The following is a 20,099-nucleotide window of genomic DNA, read 5'->3' as shown; positions in this document are numbered from 1 at the left end:
ATTCAAAAAACGTAAACACAACGGTGAAAGTAAAAGTAGAGCATGACGCCTGTTTTAATTTAAAAAAGGCGACGCTTTATCCGAGTCAACAATGTGATACGATACGAAGGAGACAATGTGTGAAATGATCACAAGATTCAAATCATAGAGGGGGCAGGTTTGTCATTGATTCCCAAATCTCGTTCAGATGCAGGCCATATATATATATATATATACCGACATATATATATATATATATATATATATATATATATATATATATATATATATATATATATATATATATATATATATACCGACATATATATATATATATATATATATATATATATATATATATATATATATATAGTATAGTATATATACTACTATGTAGTTATAGTATCAAATTATCGCGAGATGAGATCATTAGGGACTGTTTGAAGCTGTTTGAATATGTGGTGTTTATCTCCAAAATCAGTTGCCTCCATTATTGAACACTGCGTACTTTAACATGTGTGTGTGTGTGTGTGTGTGTGTGTGTGTGTGTGTGTGTGTGTGTGTGTGTGTGTGTGTGTGTGTGTGTGTGTGTGTAAGGACACCTTTATCACAATATGCACATGGGCTTAAAGTCACCTGTCACACACGCACACAGATGGGATGGCATCTAAATCCGAATATGTGGTTGGTTATTACAACTGTGTGTCACAGGGATGTTAGTTTCTTATCCAGTTGTCTTTTTTTGTTTTGTCCTTTTCTTCATGTGCAGGCACATTGTTGTTGAAATAGTTATTCAGAACAGGTGTGTCCACTTCACTCAAAGTGAAGTACCCAAAAACTGTGTCAAACCTCCTGATGTGCCTGTGGCTGTTATTCTTTGTGCATTTTCTCTGCCCAGATATGTACAATAGAATTGTGTCAGTTGGTTGTGGTATTTGGGTTGCATTAACCGTCCCTAGTCTCACGGGTGAAACATGTTCAACCTGTGAGACTGGGACGGCTTATGCAACGTGTATTTAAGTACTTGATAGTAAAGGCAGTTGCTGTTTGCAAGATACACTCACCTAAAGGATTATTAGGAACACCTGTTCAATTTCTCATTAATGCAATTATCTAATCAACCAATCACATGGCAGTTGCTTCAATGCATTTAGGGGCGTGGTCCTGGTCAAGACAATCTCCTGAACTCCAAACTGAATGTCAGAATGGGAAAGAAAGGTGATTTAATCAATTTTGAGCGTGGCACGGTTGTTGGTGCAGACGGGCCGGTCTGAGTATTTCACAATCTGCTCAGTTACTGGGATTTTCACGCACAACCATTTCTAGGGTTTACAAAGAATGGTGTGAAAAGGGAAAAACATCCAGTATGCGGCAGTCCTGTGGGCAAAAATGCCTTGTTGACGCTAGAGGTCAGAGGAGAATGGGCCGACTGATTCAAGCTGATAGAAGAGCAACTTTGACTGAAATAACCACTCGTTACAACCAAGGTATGCAGCAAAGCATTTGTGAAGCCACAACACGCACAACCTTGAGGCGGATGGGCTACAACAGCAGAAGACCCCACCGGGTACCACTCATCTCCACTACAAATAGGAAAAAGAGGCTACAATTTGCAAGAGCTCACCAAAATTGGACAGTTGAAGACTGGAAAAATGTTGCCTGGTCTGATGAGTCTCGATTTCTGTTGAGACATTCAGATGGTAGAGTCAGAATTTGGCGTAAACAGAATGAGAACATGGATCCATCATGCCTTGTTACCACTGTGCAGGCTGGTGGTGGTGGTGTAATGGTGTGGGGGATGTTTTCTTGACACACTTTAGGCCCCTTAGTGCCAATTGGGCATCGTTTAAATGCCACGGCCTACCTGAACATTGTTTCTGACCATGTCCATCCCTTTATAGCCACCTTGTACCCATCCTCTGATGGGTACTTCCAGCAGGATAATGCACCATGTCACAAAGCTTGAATCATTTCAAATTGGTTTCTTAAACATGACAATGAGTTCACTGTACTAAAATGGCCCCCACAGTCACCAGATCTCAACCCAATAGAGCATCTTTGGGACGTGGTGGAACGGGAGCTTCATGCCCTGGATGTGCATACCACAAATCTCCATCAACTGCAAGATGCTATCCTATCAATATGGGCCAACATTTCTAAAGAATGCTTTCAGCACCTTGTTGAATCAATGCCACGTAGAATTTTGGCAGTTCTGAAGGCGAAAGGGGGTCAAACACAGTATTAGTATGGTGTTCTTAATAATCCTTTAGGTGAGTGTATATACACATATAGTTTGATAATAGCTATGGGCATACATACCCGTACTCTTTGATTGCATCAACCTCCACGTGCACATATAAACATGCTTCTTTGAACAGCGAGAGTCAATTATTTATTGCCTGCTGTGTGATATTATAATGGCCATAGTGTCTCAGTCCTTGTGGGAGCAGCACAAGAGTGTGGTGCAGTGGAGGCGATCGGTGCTGTGTAACCTAATTTTACACTCACTGAGGAGTCACGCTCTTACTGAAATAAAATATCTGTGTGGTATTTTAGAAGGAAAAAAGTATTTGTTGCTCAAGAGTTTCTTGAATATGCAGCTAAAGATGTAGTCCTACTAAGTAATATTTAGATTGTTTCTTGTAGCTTGTGTTTGCACAAGGCCAGGAGCAGCCCACCTCGTCGGTCAGTGTTAGATTCTTCTCAGTACTGTTACATTATCCGGCCGGGTCATGCTCCCACATGACCTCTGTACCTCTCGTTCTACGCAGCAGAATGAGTCACTGTCGCTAGTTCTAGCATGCTCAGGGGCTGCAGGGCTACACTGCAAATTTCACCCTGGCCGTGAGGGTGCACTAAGAATAACTGAGCTCTGGGAAATGACGGTCAGAGGTGATCCAACGGTTTTAGTAGTATCGCCAAACAAATGAGAGCAGTAACACATGCTGCAATACTTCATTTGCAAATACTAGCCTACCTCGTGGTATGAGTTGCAAGCTAGTGATGGTGAGGCATAGAGAGAAGGTGTATAAATCCTGAAAATGAGAGAGGCAATGTTTTCTTGGTTATGAAACAAAATGGAAAATTCAAAGTGGCAAATCCTCAGCGGATAGTCATCTTCTGTCCATCAACTAATTACTAGTCATTCCAGCACTATTAATGTTAATGTTGATGCTGTTCAGTGTCGTAGCATCATGCTTTCTCCTTAAGGATGGGATCAACAAGGCCAGTAGATCTGGTGAACAAGATAGTGCTGACTGAGAACCTGCCTAAGAATAGACAGAGATGGTCATCAGGCAAGCAGGGGTGAATTTACCAGGAGGCAGTAGCACACATTTGATGCCGCACAATATTTCCAAATGTGCTGATGCATCTTTTTTGTTCAAGACTATACTTCTAAAATTGCATGTTGTGCCTCTCTGTTGCAGGTCTGGTTGACTTGCTGCGCCAAAGAACCAACGCCTGCAAGTTAGTCGTATTACTTGACGATCAGTGACAAGTGCAGCGCATTATTGCTTCGCCTGGTTTGATTCACCTCCAGCGCTGACTTCAACATGAAGTTGAAGGAGGACATTAACCCCCTGCTGCTGCAGGTCTTCCGCTCTGTTGTCTGGGTCTACTCGGTCATCACCTTCATACCCTGGTACTTCTTCTCCGGGGCCGGCACTAACTTGGAACGGGCTCGCCGGATCAAGGCGAGCTCAGTTAGTGGCCACCCAGCCGGGCCTTACAGGGCCATCAACAGCCAAGAGAAGCTGTCGGCATGGCTGCAGCCTAGAGTGGACACCCTGGACAAGATGTTTGAATACGCTGCGAGCCGGTTTCCAAAGAGAGACTGCCTGGGCACTAGGGAGGTGCTCAGCGAGGAGGATGAGATCCAGCCCAACGGCAAGGTCTTCAAGAAGGTTAGCGACACTGACCTGTTACTTTTGCAAACTTGCAGCAGATTGTGTGTCAACGTCATCCTTTTTTTTCCTGTCAGGCTACAGTCAAGTTGGTGGGTAGTTCCGCTCATCACATGTAGGTGTGGAACTGTATATGAATCTGTGGGATTGCAGGATGTTTGCTTGTGTCTGTGAGGCTGACGGAAACGTCTGCCGCTGTGCACAGTGTGAGGAATGTGGGTGGAGGAGCAGCAGTGTTACGGAGAGCCTCATCATTAACACCGCCGTGGCTTCGAAAGCCCTGTAGATGGCACTAACTGACTGCATGTGAAAGAACGATGCGTCGGTTACAACATCAGATTTCAGATTTTCCTCTTTCAGATTCAACAGTCGATATTGCATGAATACATGGGTGCAAGGTTCCTAAAATCGTTTGAGCACTCTCTTTATTACTTCATATTTATACTATTTGCACTTTTTTGACTACTGTGGTCTTTAATGTCTTTTTTATATTTATCTTGTTTATTGTGTATAAGTATGAAGAGCTAAGTGAAACCAGAGTCAATATATGTGTAAACACACATAGCCATTAAAGCTGATTCTGATATTTGTCATATTGACTTGCTCCAGAGAAGATGCTCTAACAAGCCTGTAGAATGTATTTACATGCATACATCAGGTTTCATGTTGTTTGGTGTAGTATTTGGAAATAATCCTGAGTATTGCATATCTATTTGCTTGTTCTAGGTAATACTCGGAAACTATAACTGGCTGTCATACGAGGACGCCTACGAGGCGGCAAAGTGTTTCGGCAGCGGCCTGGCAGCGCTCGGCCAGAGGCCCCAGTGTAACATCGCCATCTTCTGTGAGACCAGGGCAGAGTGGGTCGTAGCAGCACAAGCCTGCTTCATGTACAATTTCCCACGTGAGTGGCAGGAAGACGAATACAATGTGCATTCACACACTGTCCGATCTACAGCGAAGGACTTGAGATGTCTGACCAATCTAACTGGCTTTGCATTTTGACAGTCGTGACCCTGTATTCCACCCTCGGACCCACGGCCATCGCGCACGGCCTGAACGAGACGGAGATCACGCACATCATCACAAGCAAAGATCTGCTTCAGAGCCGCCTCAAGGTAGCTGCTTCGCTGTCATCACCTGTCTCCGTGATGTACTTTAGAATTCTCTGAATTACAGGTTGTTTATTGTGTGTAACATTTGGGCTTGGTGATGAAGCTTGGTCCTATATTTCTCCTCTCTCTCGCCTTCTCCCTCCTACACCCATCTCCGTGAGCCAGGCCATAGTGTGTGATGTTCCGAGACTACAGTATATCATTTTAGTCGACAGTAAACCCACAAGCTGGCCAAACACTCCCAGGGGCATCATGGTCTACAGCATGGATGCGGTGAAGGAGATGGGATCCAAGCCTGAAAACCGTGAGTATCCGAGCATTGTGATTAAAAAGGTTTTCTAATTTTGTCGGGGAAATGGAAGCACTCTGATGGAGGCTTAATACAAAGCCAACACCCTGATGTGTAATTGGAGTGATGTGCTGTGCTTGAAGGCAGGAAGAGGTCAAATCCCTACTTGCCAAAACACCCAATGTCATAATGACATTGGTCGACGTTTTAGGAAAATTTGTGGAAACTGAAATGAAGTTTACATTACAACTATCTCTTGAGACATTTTTATAATCGTCTTCTTATCGTATTCGAAAGAGAAACACTAGAATATTATTCAAGATTGGATACTGCAAATACAATACACAATATACCGTCCATGCAAAATATTTTCTTCATTAATTTTAGCCAAGTTTCCTTCACAATCGCGTAGAAAACAAGAATTACATGGAAGATTGCAATAGTTTGCGTTAAGATTAATTGAAAGAGGGCATCGGGCTAAAATAAATCATAAATGATCTTATACTCAATCGATAATTGATTCTAGAATCGGCCCAAAATAGAGGATTTTCTGCTTTTAGTTCTTTATTTAATTGAAAATAAAATATATTTTGCTTTTGGTCGGTTTGTTCAAGCAAAACAAGCGTCTTGGTTTTCATTCCTATCTGACGTTTTATACACTAAATGATGAATTGAAAGAAAAATGAATACAATTAAGCGACAATGAAAACAGTATTCTGACCCTTTCATAGCATACTGCTGTTTGAAAAGAATATTTTTATATCTCTGTATTTTACTGAGGAGAGACTTCTTCATACAAACTTATTATTACAATTAATGTTCATATTAATGTGTGATCATTTCCTCTCCAACAATCACCCCTCGGTTCTTCTGCCTCTGCAGTAGCTGTAGACCGCAGACAGCCAGAGAACTCTGACATCGCGGTCATCATGTACACCAGCGGCTCCACAGGCATCCCCAAGGGTGTTATGATCTCCCATGGCAACATCATTGCTGGCATCACTGGCATGGCTGAGCGACTCCCTAACCTCAAGTATGCCAATACCAGATTCCCTTCCTCTCTTTTTCTTGTGTTCTGCAACTCTCCAAATCTAAAAAATATTTTTTGGGGAAAAACATCCAATCTAACGTCTTTCCTTCCACCTTCACCACCACCTCACTACGTTCTCTTCTGTGTCCATTGTGGAAATTAACCTGCAACGTTTCTGTGCCGGCAGTGAAACCGACACATATATCGGCTACCTGCCGCTGGCGCACGTTTTGGAGCTCAGCGCTGAACTTGTGTGCATCTCTCACGGCTGTCGCATCGGCTACTCCTCGCCTCAGACTCTAGCTGACCAGGTCAGTGTATAAAAGCACACACACACCGCACACACACACACACACACACACATACACACACAGGCGCCTTGTGGCCAGCAGGTGTTGTACACGGTGCCTGAATTAAACGCTGTTGCGCAGTTACTCTGGGTAGGGGTGTGTACCTAGACTCACCAGGAGGTGTCAGTACGCAGTCAGAAGTAAGGGTGCTCGTGGACAAAAGTGCTGCTACCCACATCAGGCACCGTATATGTCACATTTATTACAGCCAAATTACTGATTTATTATTGAGATTTTGGCTTCTTTTTTTCCTTCTCCATAGTCTACCAAGATAAAGAAGGGCAGTAAAGGGGACACCAGTGTGCTGAAACCTACTCTCATGGCTGCTGTACCAGTAAGTATTTTTCATCACTTCAAAAACCAATCAGTCCCGTCATTATTAGTAAGATGGCCTCGAACTAACATGTCTAACATTATCATTAGACTACAGTCAGACCATCAAATAATCACTAAATAACAGCCACAGAGTACAGACTTAAAATGTCTAACAGAGTTTTCCCACCTGCTGCGTTTAGGAGATCATGGATCGGATATACAAGAATGTGATGACAAAAGTAGAAGAGATGAGCAAAATCCAGAAGACGCTCTTTGTGCTGGCTTACAACTACAAGATGGAGCAGATCTCCAAGGGCTACAGCACGCCTCTCTGTGACAGGTAAAGCCCTCATTATAGCCCCGATGACCTGAGTGAATATGAACCTGTCACTACTTGGCTAACCATAACCTTGTGTGAGTTCCTGTCAACACTGCGTCTCTACTAAAGGTGGAGGAATCACTGCATGATATTGATTCTGATATTGCGTTTGCACGGGGGAGATTCTTTAGTACAATTTAATAACGTTGTAAAAGTCTGAATGGCAACAAGTCGTTGTTGTTGTTGTTGTACATTTCTGCCACCCCCTTTGCTCATCATCTCCTCGCTGCGTATTTTTGTTTTTGTCCACCTCCTCCCCCACAGCCTGGTGTTTAAACGGGTGCGTGCGCTCCTGGGAGGGAACATGCGGGTTCTGCTTTCTGGCGGGGCTCCACTCTCAGCTGCCACGCAACACTTCATGAACATCTGCCTGTGCTGCCCTGTGGGGCAGGGCTACGGCCTGACGGAGACCTGTGGAGCCGGCACCATCAGTGAGAGTAAGAGAGAGGATTTCCATGTCAAGTAGCGGCTGTTTTCTCCACCCTTTGGGAAATTAACAGACTTTTTCTAGACTAGAAATTAACAGACTTTTTTTATTTAGTTTGGGACTATAGCACAGGACGAGTTGGTGCTCCACTGGTTTGCTCAGAGATCAAACTGAAGGACTGGGAGGAGGGTGAGTCAATTGGCAACAACTCAACTTTAGAGAAGGCAACAAATGCATTGATATTCTAATCGGGTGTGTGCTCCTCTAGGTGGATACTACAGCACAGACAAGCCCAACCCACGGGGGGAGATTGTAATTGGCGGTCCGAATGTAACCATGGGCTACTACAAAAATGAAACCAAGAACCGCGAGGATTTCTTTGTGGATGAGTGCGGCCAGAGATGGTTCTGTACAGGAGACATCGGAGAGTTCCACTCTGACGGATGCCTCAAGATCATCGGTAGGAGATAAAAGTGTGTGTGTGTGTGTGTGTGTGTGTGTGTGTGTGTGTGTGTGTGTGTGTGTGTGTGTGTGTGTGTGTGTGTGTGTGTGTGTGTGGGGTGCTGTCAGGATTGTGACGTGTGTTCTCCCCCCCAACAGACCGTAAGAAAGACCTGGTGAAATTGCAGGCAGGCGAGTACGTCTCTCTAGGAAAAGTGGAGGCTGTTTTGAAGAACTGCTCACTCATAGACAACATCTGTGCCTATGCCAATAGGTAAAATCCTGCGCACATTCCTCTGAATCAATTTCGTCCAGACTTTTGGCTTTAAGTGCCTATTTTTAAAACGCCAACAGTCCAGCTAGTGTCTGTTCTGATTCTGTTTTCTCTCTTGCTAATAGTATGAAAAAAAACCTAAAGATCATAGAAACTCTTACAAAATAAAGTTTCAAAACTATTTGCCTCTGAAAAATCTCACACACAACCTAAACTGGATTCTTTTGTGCTCATTCTTTAGCGACCAGTCGTATGTGATAAGCTTCGTGGTGCCCAACCACAAGCAGCTGATGGTGCTGGCGGAGCAGATGCAGGTGAAGGGCACATGGGAGGAGATGTGCAACAACTCCCAGATGGAGAAAGAGGTCTTACGCATCATTACCGAGGCTGCTATCTCAGGTAGGGAAACGAAGCCCGTCTGTCCTCTTCGCTCATTTCCATTCTGCGATTGCACTCAAAGTGGTGGTTCTCATGACAGTTCAGATTGGATGTGACGGCGTCTGCCTCGCACCCCAGACTTGCACCAGTATTGCACTGTAAATGTCACTCTAACTTGTGATTCTGCTCTCCCCCACAACCAGCACAAATGGAGCGATTTGAGATTCCCAAGAAGATCCGTCTGAGTGCGGAGCCCTGGACGCCAGAGACCGGGTTGGTCACTGACGCGTTTAAACTGAAACGCAAGGAGCTCAAAACACACTACCAAGACGACATTGAGAGGATGTACGGGGGGAAATAACACATACAGACACACTCCTAACAACGTGTGTGTGTGTATATATATGTATATATATATATACTTGTACACATACACAAGAAGCTCAGAAGCCACTATACTTGGAATACTTGGAGAGGAGTTATACTTTAGATACAGCTAACGCACACATCATTACAGACAAACAAGAGCGTCTCACGCACCTCCTCCTCAGCTTCCCTCTGACCAGCTTCGATCAAAAGAGGGGGAGAAACTCTTGAATCCAGCTCAATGCTCTCTGTCAAGACCAAAAGGCAACTGAACCAGCCGGATGTGCGCGGTGCGACACACTCGCCGCTCCCCTTTTGATGGATTTAGCCCTTTGAGTCGCCATGACAACTGAGGCGGCACACAAAGTCGGACGTCCGCATTGACTCGAAGTGAAACAAATGTCAGGCTAGATGTAGATCTGGATCGATGTCAGCGCGCCCCCTTTGTTGCCCGCCCCCTGCTTTTTGGAGCCTCCCACCAGATCAGCATGGTCGTTGACTTGCAGTACAGATACCTGGCAGGGAAATGGGCTGGCATGAGATGGAGGGATCCCTACTGTGCTTTAAGTAACAGTCGGGTTGGAATCAATGCAGGGATCTCTGTTCTCTTTTAATGATGTCACTGTGTTTTCGTCATGTTTGGTTTGTCAGCTTTGAAACCCATTTGATGAGTGTTTTTGTGTGTGAGGAATCGGTGTTGCAAAGCCATGAGAGATTGAGCATCGAGACGTTTTTAATTACATTTTCCTAATGTTATTTTATGTTTGTAACATCCTGACGTTTTTTATTTCTTCATCATCCAGTTTTTTTTTGTATTGCCAATTTGTTTATGCTAATGTTCTTCAATGAGCTTTGTTTACAAGCCTGTTTCAGTGTGTGTTTACTGACTTGACCCGTAGAAGCGATCCAGTCTTCGGTCCCCTCGGCTCTCGGCCTTTGCTGCAGGGTCAAACATCAATTGTAAAAGGCATCCTTTGGGACTGTTTCCATCCCTGCTCTTTGGCCCCAGCTTCATTCCCCCGACCCCCCCCCCCCCCCCCCCCCTTACTGTTACTTTTGTCTTTTTTTTACTTATGAATATGAACTACAAAATGAATGTGCAATATTTATACGCAAATTTTAAACTGAAGTATGTTGGAAGGAAAAAAAGAACACTCATACAGCAGAGCCCCTCCATAGTGTATGAATGTTTAGGCCTTTTGCTCATGTGGGACGATCTGTAGGAAAACAAGCATAGGAATGAAGGAGAGGTGGTAGAGAGACACTGATGGAGCCCGTTTGAACATACTGTGCTGCACAATGTAAAGTAAATAATGTAATGCTTTTTGATAAGACTGTAAAGTGGAAAACAACACTTGGCATTGTAGAAATTGCATGATGAGAAGTGTGCAACTGTACCAAAACACTTGAATATATATATTTGAGAGAGAAAAGGAGAGGATCGCACTCCAGTCGAACAACTGAAGAAATTCTTTATAAATACACTCCTTGAATTGTGAGTGTGTATGTATGTGTATATATATCTATATATATATATATAGATATATATATATCTACATATATATATAGATATATATATATATATATAGATATATATATATATCTATATATCATATATTATAAACTCTCCGGACCTCATAGAGAGCAGTTAACATGTGTGTGTATCTCCAAATTGGTTTTGCTGTATGATACTGTATGTGCAATGTATGTAAAAGGGTCAACTGCCATTTGTTTGATCTCCTGTATAACGTACACATTAATTACTGTATGTTTTTAAAATCGGTGGTTATTCTCTTTAGGTTAATGGACAGAAGATTTTAAGGTGTTTTGTCAGTGGTCCTTTTGCGACTTCTCTCCCACATCAAATCCTGCTTTGCTTGTTCGGAAGACGTTTAGCATTTAAATAGGTACAGTCAGGTACTCTATATAGTTATCTTATCAGACGTCTACTAGCTCAATGTAGAAGGATTACTTTAGCATAAATAATAAAAATGGACAGTACTATCATAATTAGATGGGAAGCCGTTCCTCCCTTCCTGGTTTTTTTTTTTAAACGGTTCTTTTTCCTGACATTTCAGTGGACAGTCAGTAGCTTACTGTGTGCTGCTTTTCCTCTGCCTGGCGAGAGGTGGCTAGTTGCCTTCTAACACACATGAGCTGTCTTCAGGGGTCTTAAGAATGTGAAGCACTTCCCATGTTTTGTTGATAGCACACAATGCTGTGTACTGCTTCACCCATTGAAACTACCGGCGAGGCGAAGGCAGTGGGTGTGCAAGGACCGCTCCTTGTTTTCACTTGCGTTGTCAATAGGTTGAGAGAGGGGGGGGTCAAGTTCATTCAAACTTCCAATAATAGTACAGGTGTGAAGTCTCCTGTTGACATATTTAACAATCTCTGTTACCGACCAGTTTTTGGGGTCTCCTTGTTTTTCGGGTGGTTAAGTGGCCCTGCGAGCCGGGCTATTGCAAGCGTCGCCTTCCTTATTTATTTGTGATTTGGCCGTGACAATAATGTAATGAAATAAAAAAACAAAAAGTTTGTGTTGTAATTACTGCTGGTATGTGTGTGTTTTAGAGGCGTGTTTAACACCTGAACGCAATCTGCAAGGCACAATGTGTGACTGATACGATCAGCATGAGCTTGATTATATCAACCCGAAACCAGAGTTTCTATGGCAACGAAAGGCCAGTGCGTCTGTGCATGTGTGTTTGAGCGAGTGTGGACGCACACGGAACATGCAGTCCTTGGAGTCAACCTTCAATGAGAGCTCGTAAACAAAGGATTATTTGTTTCTATCCTTTCAGGAAGAGTCAGACTGTATCGTTCACAACATGTTGGCCGTCAGACGTGTGGAATCATTGGATTTATTAGAGGAAGAAGCTTGGCTCACAGCGCCTTGCATGCGCACCTGTTGCCACAGTCGGAGTCAAGCCTTTTAGCAAAGTGCGTGAATTTAACTCGAAAGAAGATGATCAAATAAACTTGAATGGTATGCATGAAATAACCATTGTTCTGATTATTTCCTGAATTAATTGTTTGGTCCATAAAATGTCAGAAGATAGTGAATATTCCTCATTGCAGTTTCCCGTTTAAATTGCTTGTTTTTTTCTGACCGAGGTCCAAAACACAAACATATTCAGTTTACTTTCAGACTAAGTAAACCAGCAAATATCCACATTAGAGAAGCTTGAATGAGAGAATTAATGGTATTCCTATCCTTAACATTTTTTATAAAAGTGTAAGATAATTAATTGTTGAGCAAAATTTAGCAGAACTTTGTTTTCCTTCAATCGACGCATTGATTAATGGACTAATTATTTCAGCTCTAATTCAGCAATTGTTCTCACTTTGAGTTGTTGCGTCATGATCTGCTTCAAGGTTTGAGGCTAGAAATGGTTTGCAATGAATACAATATATAGATAGATAGATATATTGTATAAGTTACATCGTAAATATATACAGCTTACAACGGTGCATACATTCTGCATTTGAGTGTGTAATACAAATTACAATGTGCATCAAGCTACAATACATATTCAAATGAAACCAAACCTTTCCCGTATTTGAATAGGAAAACCTTATTGAGAACAACCTCACATGATCTCACATAAAAGCAAACCGAAAAGACATGGTTGTTTAAAGTCCTGTATGATGGTTCTGTTTGATTTTCAATACAATGCCAAAGCAGTGCAAACAGCAAAACCGTAAGACCACAGACAGACGAGCGATTCCTCTAACCCCTCCCCTCCTCTCCCCTCCTCTCCTCTCCTCTCCTCTCCGTTCCATCCATCTAACCCTATGGGACTGGAGAGTGCGTCAGAGGCATAATGCTCCCTTCATTAGCCCACTGATTCTGACGCAGACACACACACACACACACACACACACACACACACACACACACACACACACACACACACACACACACACTGAGTGCCTCTGCCACAAGACAACAACAATAACAGCACCAAGCAGCAAGAAACTGTGAAGGACATATTTCATATTGTGTGTGTGTGTGTGTGTGTGTGTGTGTGTGTGTGTGTGTGTGTGTGTGTGTGTGTGTGTGTGTGAGTGTGTGTCTCGGTGATAGTCTTCTCTTTGCTCTCTGACACTTCCAACATTTTCTGTCTCGTACTCTCTCTCTTCCCCTCGCACCTCCCTGTTCCTTCTCCCTGTCTACTTATGACTCAGAAGTGCGCAAAAACTTTTATCTGTGCTTGTGCTTTATATACACACACACCGGTGTGAGCCAATAAACCATATTGGAGTTTACCCAAGGATGAGAGGAGCTGAACCGAAGCTGCCTCATAACTCTGGAGAGGTGGGTGGTAGCTGGATAATAATTACATCTGAGGCTGAGAGATGGTGGTACAGCGAGGACTGGGACTGAGATATGACACTGGATTGTTGGAACTATTTGTAAGACAATCTAAGGAACAGTGGGGATAGGCTTAGAGTGTGGTCCCTCGTTACGAACTCATATTGTGGTAAAGCACCGTTCAAACACGCAGAGCCAAAGGCGTCCGAAGATCCCAGATATGTTGTGTTGAAATACAGAAAAAGGTCAAACGTGAGACTTGTTCACTCATTGTATATTTTAGAGTGATATAGATGCAATCAAGCACTGGGAAAAGCAGATACAGAGAAATGTTTCATCTGACTCTAGAGCGACTTAGGGGGCATTTAAGGAGAGCCCCATCACCTAATTAACGAAAATTAATGAATGTGATGCTCTCAGTTTTGGTTGACTGTCTTCCCCATGTTGTGCCCCTTCCAGCTGATTTTGTTTTTGACAAGCTGACCTTTGGTGTCTGCACCATGCCAGGCACACGCCCCAGCTTAGCTAAGCTGGGTCATCATGATGTGAGGGCCAAAGTGGAGGCGGGAAAATGTGTGACGTCTGGCAATGAGCTTGAGCAGAGAGAGAGTGGAAGAGGGGGGTAAAGATGGAGAGGGAGAGGCAACCGATATGTCTGGGCGATGACTCACCGATGCTGGATATTTATAGCATCAGGAGGGAGGGAGGGAGGTGCGGAGGTGGAGGAACGAGGGGGCAAGCGGTTTGGGAGGCAGCCAAGACAGCATCATCGCACCGCTGACAGGGAGTGGTGGAGGGAGATACAGAGACCGCAGGAACGAAGCACCGGAGAAGAAAAGGGGGAGACGAGGATAGAGAAAAGAGACGGATGATGGGAGGGACAAAGCAGAGAAGGAGGTTGGAAAACAGGCAAAGCGGAAGAGAGGAAGGGAGGGGTGGAAGGGTGGATGCATGAGACTGAGCATACTGGAAAGATGAGAAGTTGAACTGTCAAGTAAAGGAGGGGAGACAAAAATAGAACAGCATTCACACGAGAAAGAGCATATTTAAATAAGATGCTCAGTTAAAAAACAATCTTGCGGGGCGTGTCACACCGCAGAGATAATCAGAACATGTGGACATACATAAGAATTGGACATATTGTGTTTTGGATATCACAACAAATATGCGATATCTCTATCTGAGTTATTTTATGACGAATAACCTTTAGCAAAAACACACACTTCCCTGCAGCCTCACATCCAAACAATGGCTAGATGGAGTCATGCAGAGGAGGACAGGAGTGGTGGCGTTCTCTAAAGAACATAAAGATCACCACGGTTGCCTAGACACTGTACATTTCAAGTAACACATAAGGCTGTTACTCGCACAGCCAATTAGGGAGCCAAAATGACCCAATTCCCATTAGAGAGGCACTATTTGGAGCTTTACAACACATTCATGTAATGATGATGAATTTGTATGAAGCTCATGCTGCAAATATGTACATTATTACTGGGACATTCAGTTTCTCATTCCGCTCTCTTCATTGACAAGATTCTTTCATTAAAAAAAAAACACATCCCGCCTCTGATTCTGAAGTGCGTCACGCTGCATCCCTTACCATACACACTAACATAATCTCTGCATGTGTGCACACGCACACACGCACAAGCACACTCGTTGGTTTGTTGAAGAGGGATGAGTCAGAGCACCAAGGTGAACACTTGCAACCGTTAATATACAGGGAGGTAGACGATAATAATAATGAGAGGAATGGAGGTAGACAGGTTTGGTGGGAGGTAGAGGAGGAAAAGAAGCTGAAACTGAAGATAAGTTTAGGAAAGACAGAAAATAGAGACAGTTTGTGATGGTGGTGGCAAAGGTGTGACTGTATTGAAGAGAAGTTGCTTAAAAAAATTAGCTTAAAAGTGTCAATCCTTAAGATTTATGTCCTGGTCAATTTAGAATGTATTTGAGTGAAAGTTAAGACGACCTCTGAACACCCACACAGGCATTTAAGTGGCGCTCTCGTTGGAATTTATGAGGTCACTAATCTCAATCGACCAATAGGAATGATAAAGGTGTAATTTGTCCCACCCTAACAGGAGCAACAATGGCTAACAGCGACTCAGGAAGATGTCAATCAACTACAGTCAACACACGCCCACACAGTCCTGAGTGGTCTAATCAGACAGATTAAGTGAAAACACCTGGGTGGGGCTGCAAAAGCTTCTAGGCACCTATGTTGCATGTCACTCCCAGTCTTTTCTTCTTCTCATTTCCCGTCACTGACTAATCTAATAAATACCTAAAAAATATGTGGATACAAAAATTGGAAAAGCATGTGTATATAAGAGATAAAGGAGTTATCTTTCTTGCCGAGTTAAATGAGAAGATCGATTCCATGCTATCAATCTTCTCATTGAACTCTCAGCGAGAGTATAGGCCACATATGTGTCCAAAATGTCAAACTTTTCCAAGCCAAAAGATGGCCATTAGTAGAAGATGGAGGCTCAGTTATACAAAGACATGAAACACACTCCCACAGGTCTTCGTGGACATGTGACCTTTTCAAAAAGGCAATGCTTGTTTCAAATCTCCACCTTCATTCCTTTCAAACACTCCTTGTTGCTCGAGGCAGCACACTTCTATACCAATTTCTGCTGCATATTGCAACCCTAATCCCCCCATCTCTGTTCCTGGCTGAGACCACCTGCCTCCTGAAGACACGCTTTAACCACACTAATTGGCACAAGGATTGAGATGAGCTGGATGGGTACAACAGAGGGGAGACGTAATGAATGCAAGCCACTAAGAACATGTCTAGCTTAAGAAAGGAAGCGACTAATGGAGGAGACAAGGTGGATGCCAACATGTGGGAAGACATGATGGAAGCAGAGGAAAGGCTGTGAGGCAGCGTCACCATGGAGACGTTGGTTGAAAAGAAGGTGAGCCATGACAACGGGCGTGTCATTCTCTCCCCGCCTCATGATGGGTTGATGAGGGGGGGTGAAGCGGTGAGGAGGAGGAGGAGTAGGAGGAGGTTAACAAACAAAGGAGCGGGAGGAGAACGGCCACATGTGGCCCTGATGCCTCTCACTTTTTAAGGAAAAAAAATCCAGGGTTGAAACGATTAAGTGTTTGCAGCTTTTAAACCTTGGCTGGTTGAATCACTAGTCCTTGAGCTGACAAAGTGTAAAATCAAGAATCCGAGATGCAGATTTTTAAGGTTGTGCGTGTGCGTGTGCGTGTGCGTGTGTGTGTGTGTGTGTGTGTGTGTGTGCATGTTCCATTGTGACGCACAAAAGCTGAGCTGATATCATTCTCACCCCGCAGCTTTGATTGACATGTGGATAAACATGCAGCTGGATCCCCAATTGTCTGCTGCGGGTTTAGAGACTGGAGAAAAGGAGGGAGGGAGATAGTGGCAGATGATTTTTACAACGATCAAAGAGACTAAATGAAACAAATGTTTTTTCGGAGAAAGGGAAAAAAGTCAAATAAAAAAATGCAAATATGGATCTGGGTGAATCTGTTCAAACCATTCACTGAAACAATGTGGCAGTGAGCTCAATATAAAATATCACTGTGTAACCAACAGAAGACGAGAAGACACTTCATGTCATCAATACTGCCAACGAATAATGCAATAAATATAGCAATAACGCTTGTTTGAAGAGGAAGAGGGAGAGTTAAATAAAGTAATGTACCAGGAAACCATTGAGTGTCAAAGTGGCAGTAAGGACACTTCATCATAGGATTTTCCCTCTTCCCTGCTGCAATTCTCATCCATCAATAGAGAGAGAGAGAGAGAGAGAGAGAGAGAGAGAGAGAGAGAAAGAGAAAGAGAAAGGGATGCAGCAGTAACAATTACTAGAAATGTTTCTCATGTGTTATATATATCTGAAATAACTGGCAGTGTCTGTAGAGCAATGCACAGAGACAGCATATCACAAGCCCCATAAAGGAATCAGCTAGTGAATCTTCCACCACCAGCAACCTGTTGGGATTTGAGTTTAAAAAAAACAACATGATCCATTAATACTCATATGCCCAGAGGGCTGATGTAACTTACACAACAAATTTAAAAAAAATGAAAAGATACATCCGGAAAGTCAGATATGTTGAGACTCCACACAAAGATGGTCCATGAAATGCCTTTTAATAGCATCATTCTAATTCTACTTCATTCTGTGAAATGTGAACAATGGCATTGTCTCCTCTGGCACACACTTTGCCACATGACTCAATGTAGACTCATCGCTGGAAAGTAACGGGAGTACATTTACAGTTTTTGGCACATGTACGTTTCCATGTCATGCCACTTCATACCTCTACTAACTTTCAGGGAGTAAATGTTGAACTTCTCACTCCACTATATGCATTTGAAAGTTGAAGTCATTTTTTGGGATTTTAAAACAAAGCATATGATGAACTCAATGTGCATTGAGGAATCGTTATTTATTATTAAGCACGTTTTGTTGATAATGCTAAGTAGGATTCTGAATGAAGGCCTTTTTAACCACATAATGTCTTTATGTTATGGTGCTTTTACTTAATCAGAACCTCTAAATACTTCTTCTCATACCCATTCAATGACCATGGCTTTTTTCCTAACTGATTCATTGCTTAGACATCGGAGCAACCATATGCCAAGCTATTTTTAGCAGTGAAAAAAAAAATTCTGACTGAGACACGCAATAAAAGAAAAACAGTGCGTCTGTGTTTCTACACTTGAGTGTGCTCCTGAATACATGGACACAATTCAAAGATTAAAGGCCTCTTGAGCTGGAAAAATATTATCTCAATCTTTCCAAGTGTGATATTTTCATCAGTCAGTTACCTGGATATAAAATGAAATTCATCTTTAAATAGTCCTTGTGCGCTTGTTCATTTTCCAACAAATTGATTGCAGGCAATGATCATATTCTATCATCCATCTGTTAATGGGCACACAAGAGAAGGTAACCTTTAAATGATTGATACTACAGTGTGATGCCGTCCCACATGGTGGAGGCTGTTCTGAATGGAGAGATGGGATGTCAGAGCAGTGATGCTCTGCGATTATACCACACCTCTCTTTCTATCAGTCGCTCCATCTGTGATTCATATTTTTGCTGAAACAAGCCAGCACACACATCATTAGCCAGTCAGATGGATGTGTCTCTCAACGTCAGAAGGCTCTCTGCGGCTCTTCGGCCCTGGAGAGCAGGCAGATGACGACGCTTTCAAATAAAAAAGCACCTCCAACGTCGCCGTCTCTTTACTTGATGACACATCATGTGCTCGGCACCGAGCTTGAAGTGAAAAAATTAAGTGGCCAATGTTTTTTTTTCACTATAGTTTAATGGACATGATGGGCTTATAACATGGAATAAATAAGAACCACACTGGATTCAACTAGATGTACAATGAAAATGGTAGTAGGAGCAGGACTGAAATGGAAGAGCACTTACGTGTAGGCTACGGGTACAGGGTGTCATAGGGCAATGAGTGCAATATAGAATCACTTTAGAGGGTGCAGAGGAGACTTGACATGATGCTGCATTCCTAATGTAATTGGCTGGCCATTTGTTTGGCTTGTAGGGAGATACCAACAGAAAAAAAGCATGAAACAAAAGCTCTGGAATGTGAATGTATATCTCTCGGAAAGTGAGATCACAAAACACTCTGCAATGGCCTCTTTTTGCCACACTGGTGAAACGGAGATCTTCCCGATAAATGCAGCTAAGCATATGGATATACCATATGAACTGAATCTTTATTATAAATCTTTTTTTTAAAGCTATTTGACAATTTTCCTCATTTAGCATTTTCACCTTTGTTTTGCCCCCTACAGAGAAAGTGCATCTGCAAAAGGATACAGTGATGAAAAGTGATTGAGTCATTGCCTTTATTTTGTTTGGAGCAACTTTTAATATTAATACATACCTGTACCCGTCTTTAAGTGTTTAGTATCCGTGACCTTTTATCGGCAGCTGCCATGCTGTGGTCCCTTCATCTGGTTGACCTGCGGAATGCCGGAGCTTTGGCCCCACGCCGACCTAACGGTGTTTATCACCGTCCCTGTCAGAAGGGGGAGGGTGGAGGAAGGGTGGGGGGGAGCAACTGCGACAGCAACTCCGCGGTGGTTTTAGCCTGTGAGTCATCGCTAGAGGGGTTAACTCTTCACGTGCCAAGAATGAGGGTGCAAGTGATGGTAAAACTGCATGTTTTACACCAAAATGGACAAAAAGTGTTTTTTCTGCGTCTGCGTGACACAGACATACATTCCACGTTGCTGGCACACGTTTTTTAATTGTGCCTCACCGTTTATGTTTACACGCAAACATTTGCATGTTGTTGAACTTATTTCAGATCAATTTTTTTATAAAAGTTGTTCATGCAATGAATGAGAATTTAGACAAACATACCGTCAGCAGTCCTGAATGCATCTGCTCCCAGACTTCTTCAGATCCTTCCAGTCAATAGCTTCTGAGTTGTGCTGTGAAACAGCACAGACAGCACAGTGAACTATTTTTAATGCAACTAGCTTTTTAGTATGCCATATA

The 20,099-nt window shown here is 43.0% G+C and overlaps 1 protein-coding gene across 1 annotated transcript; it reads left to right on the top strand.

Moving 5' to 3' along the window:
* Window positions 1–3,533: 3,533 nt before the first annotated feature.
* Window positions 3,534–9,243, top strand: acsl3b (acyl-CoA synthetase long chain family member 3b; the record flags this gene model as incomplete). The annotated part of the gene is made up of 14 exons (XM_079225423.1): window positions 3,534–3,884; window positions 4,611–4,788; window positions 4,893–5,002; window positions 5,165–5,303; window positions 6,171–6,321; window positions 6,506–6,629; window positions 6,931–7,002; window positions 7,184–7,323; window positions 7,627–7,799; window positions 7,904–7,978; window positions 8,058–8,249; window positions 8,390–8,504; window positions 8,746–8,903; window positions 9,086–9,243. 14 exons carry the CDS (start codon window positions 3,534–3,536, stop codon window positions 9,241–9,243), a joined length of 2,136 nt encoding a protein of 711 aa, XP_079081549.1.
* Between the last annotated feature and the right edge of the window lie 10,856 nt (window positions 9,244–20,099).

This window comes from Taurulus bubalis, assembly GCF_910589615.1.
Source record: "Taurulus bubalis genome assembly, chromosome: 1".
NCBI classification, from domain to species: Eukaryota; Metazoa; Chordata; class Actinopteri; order Perciformes; family Cottidae; genus Taurulus; species Taurulus bubalis.
This window is presented reverse-complemented; position numbering and strand designations above follow the sequence as displayed.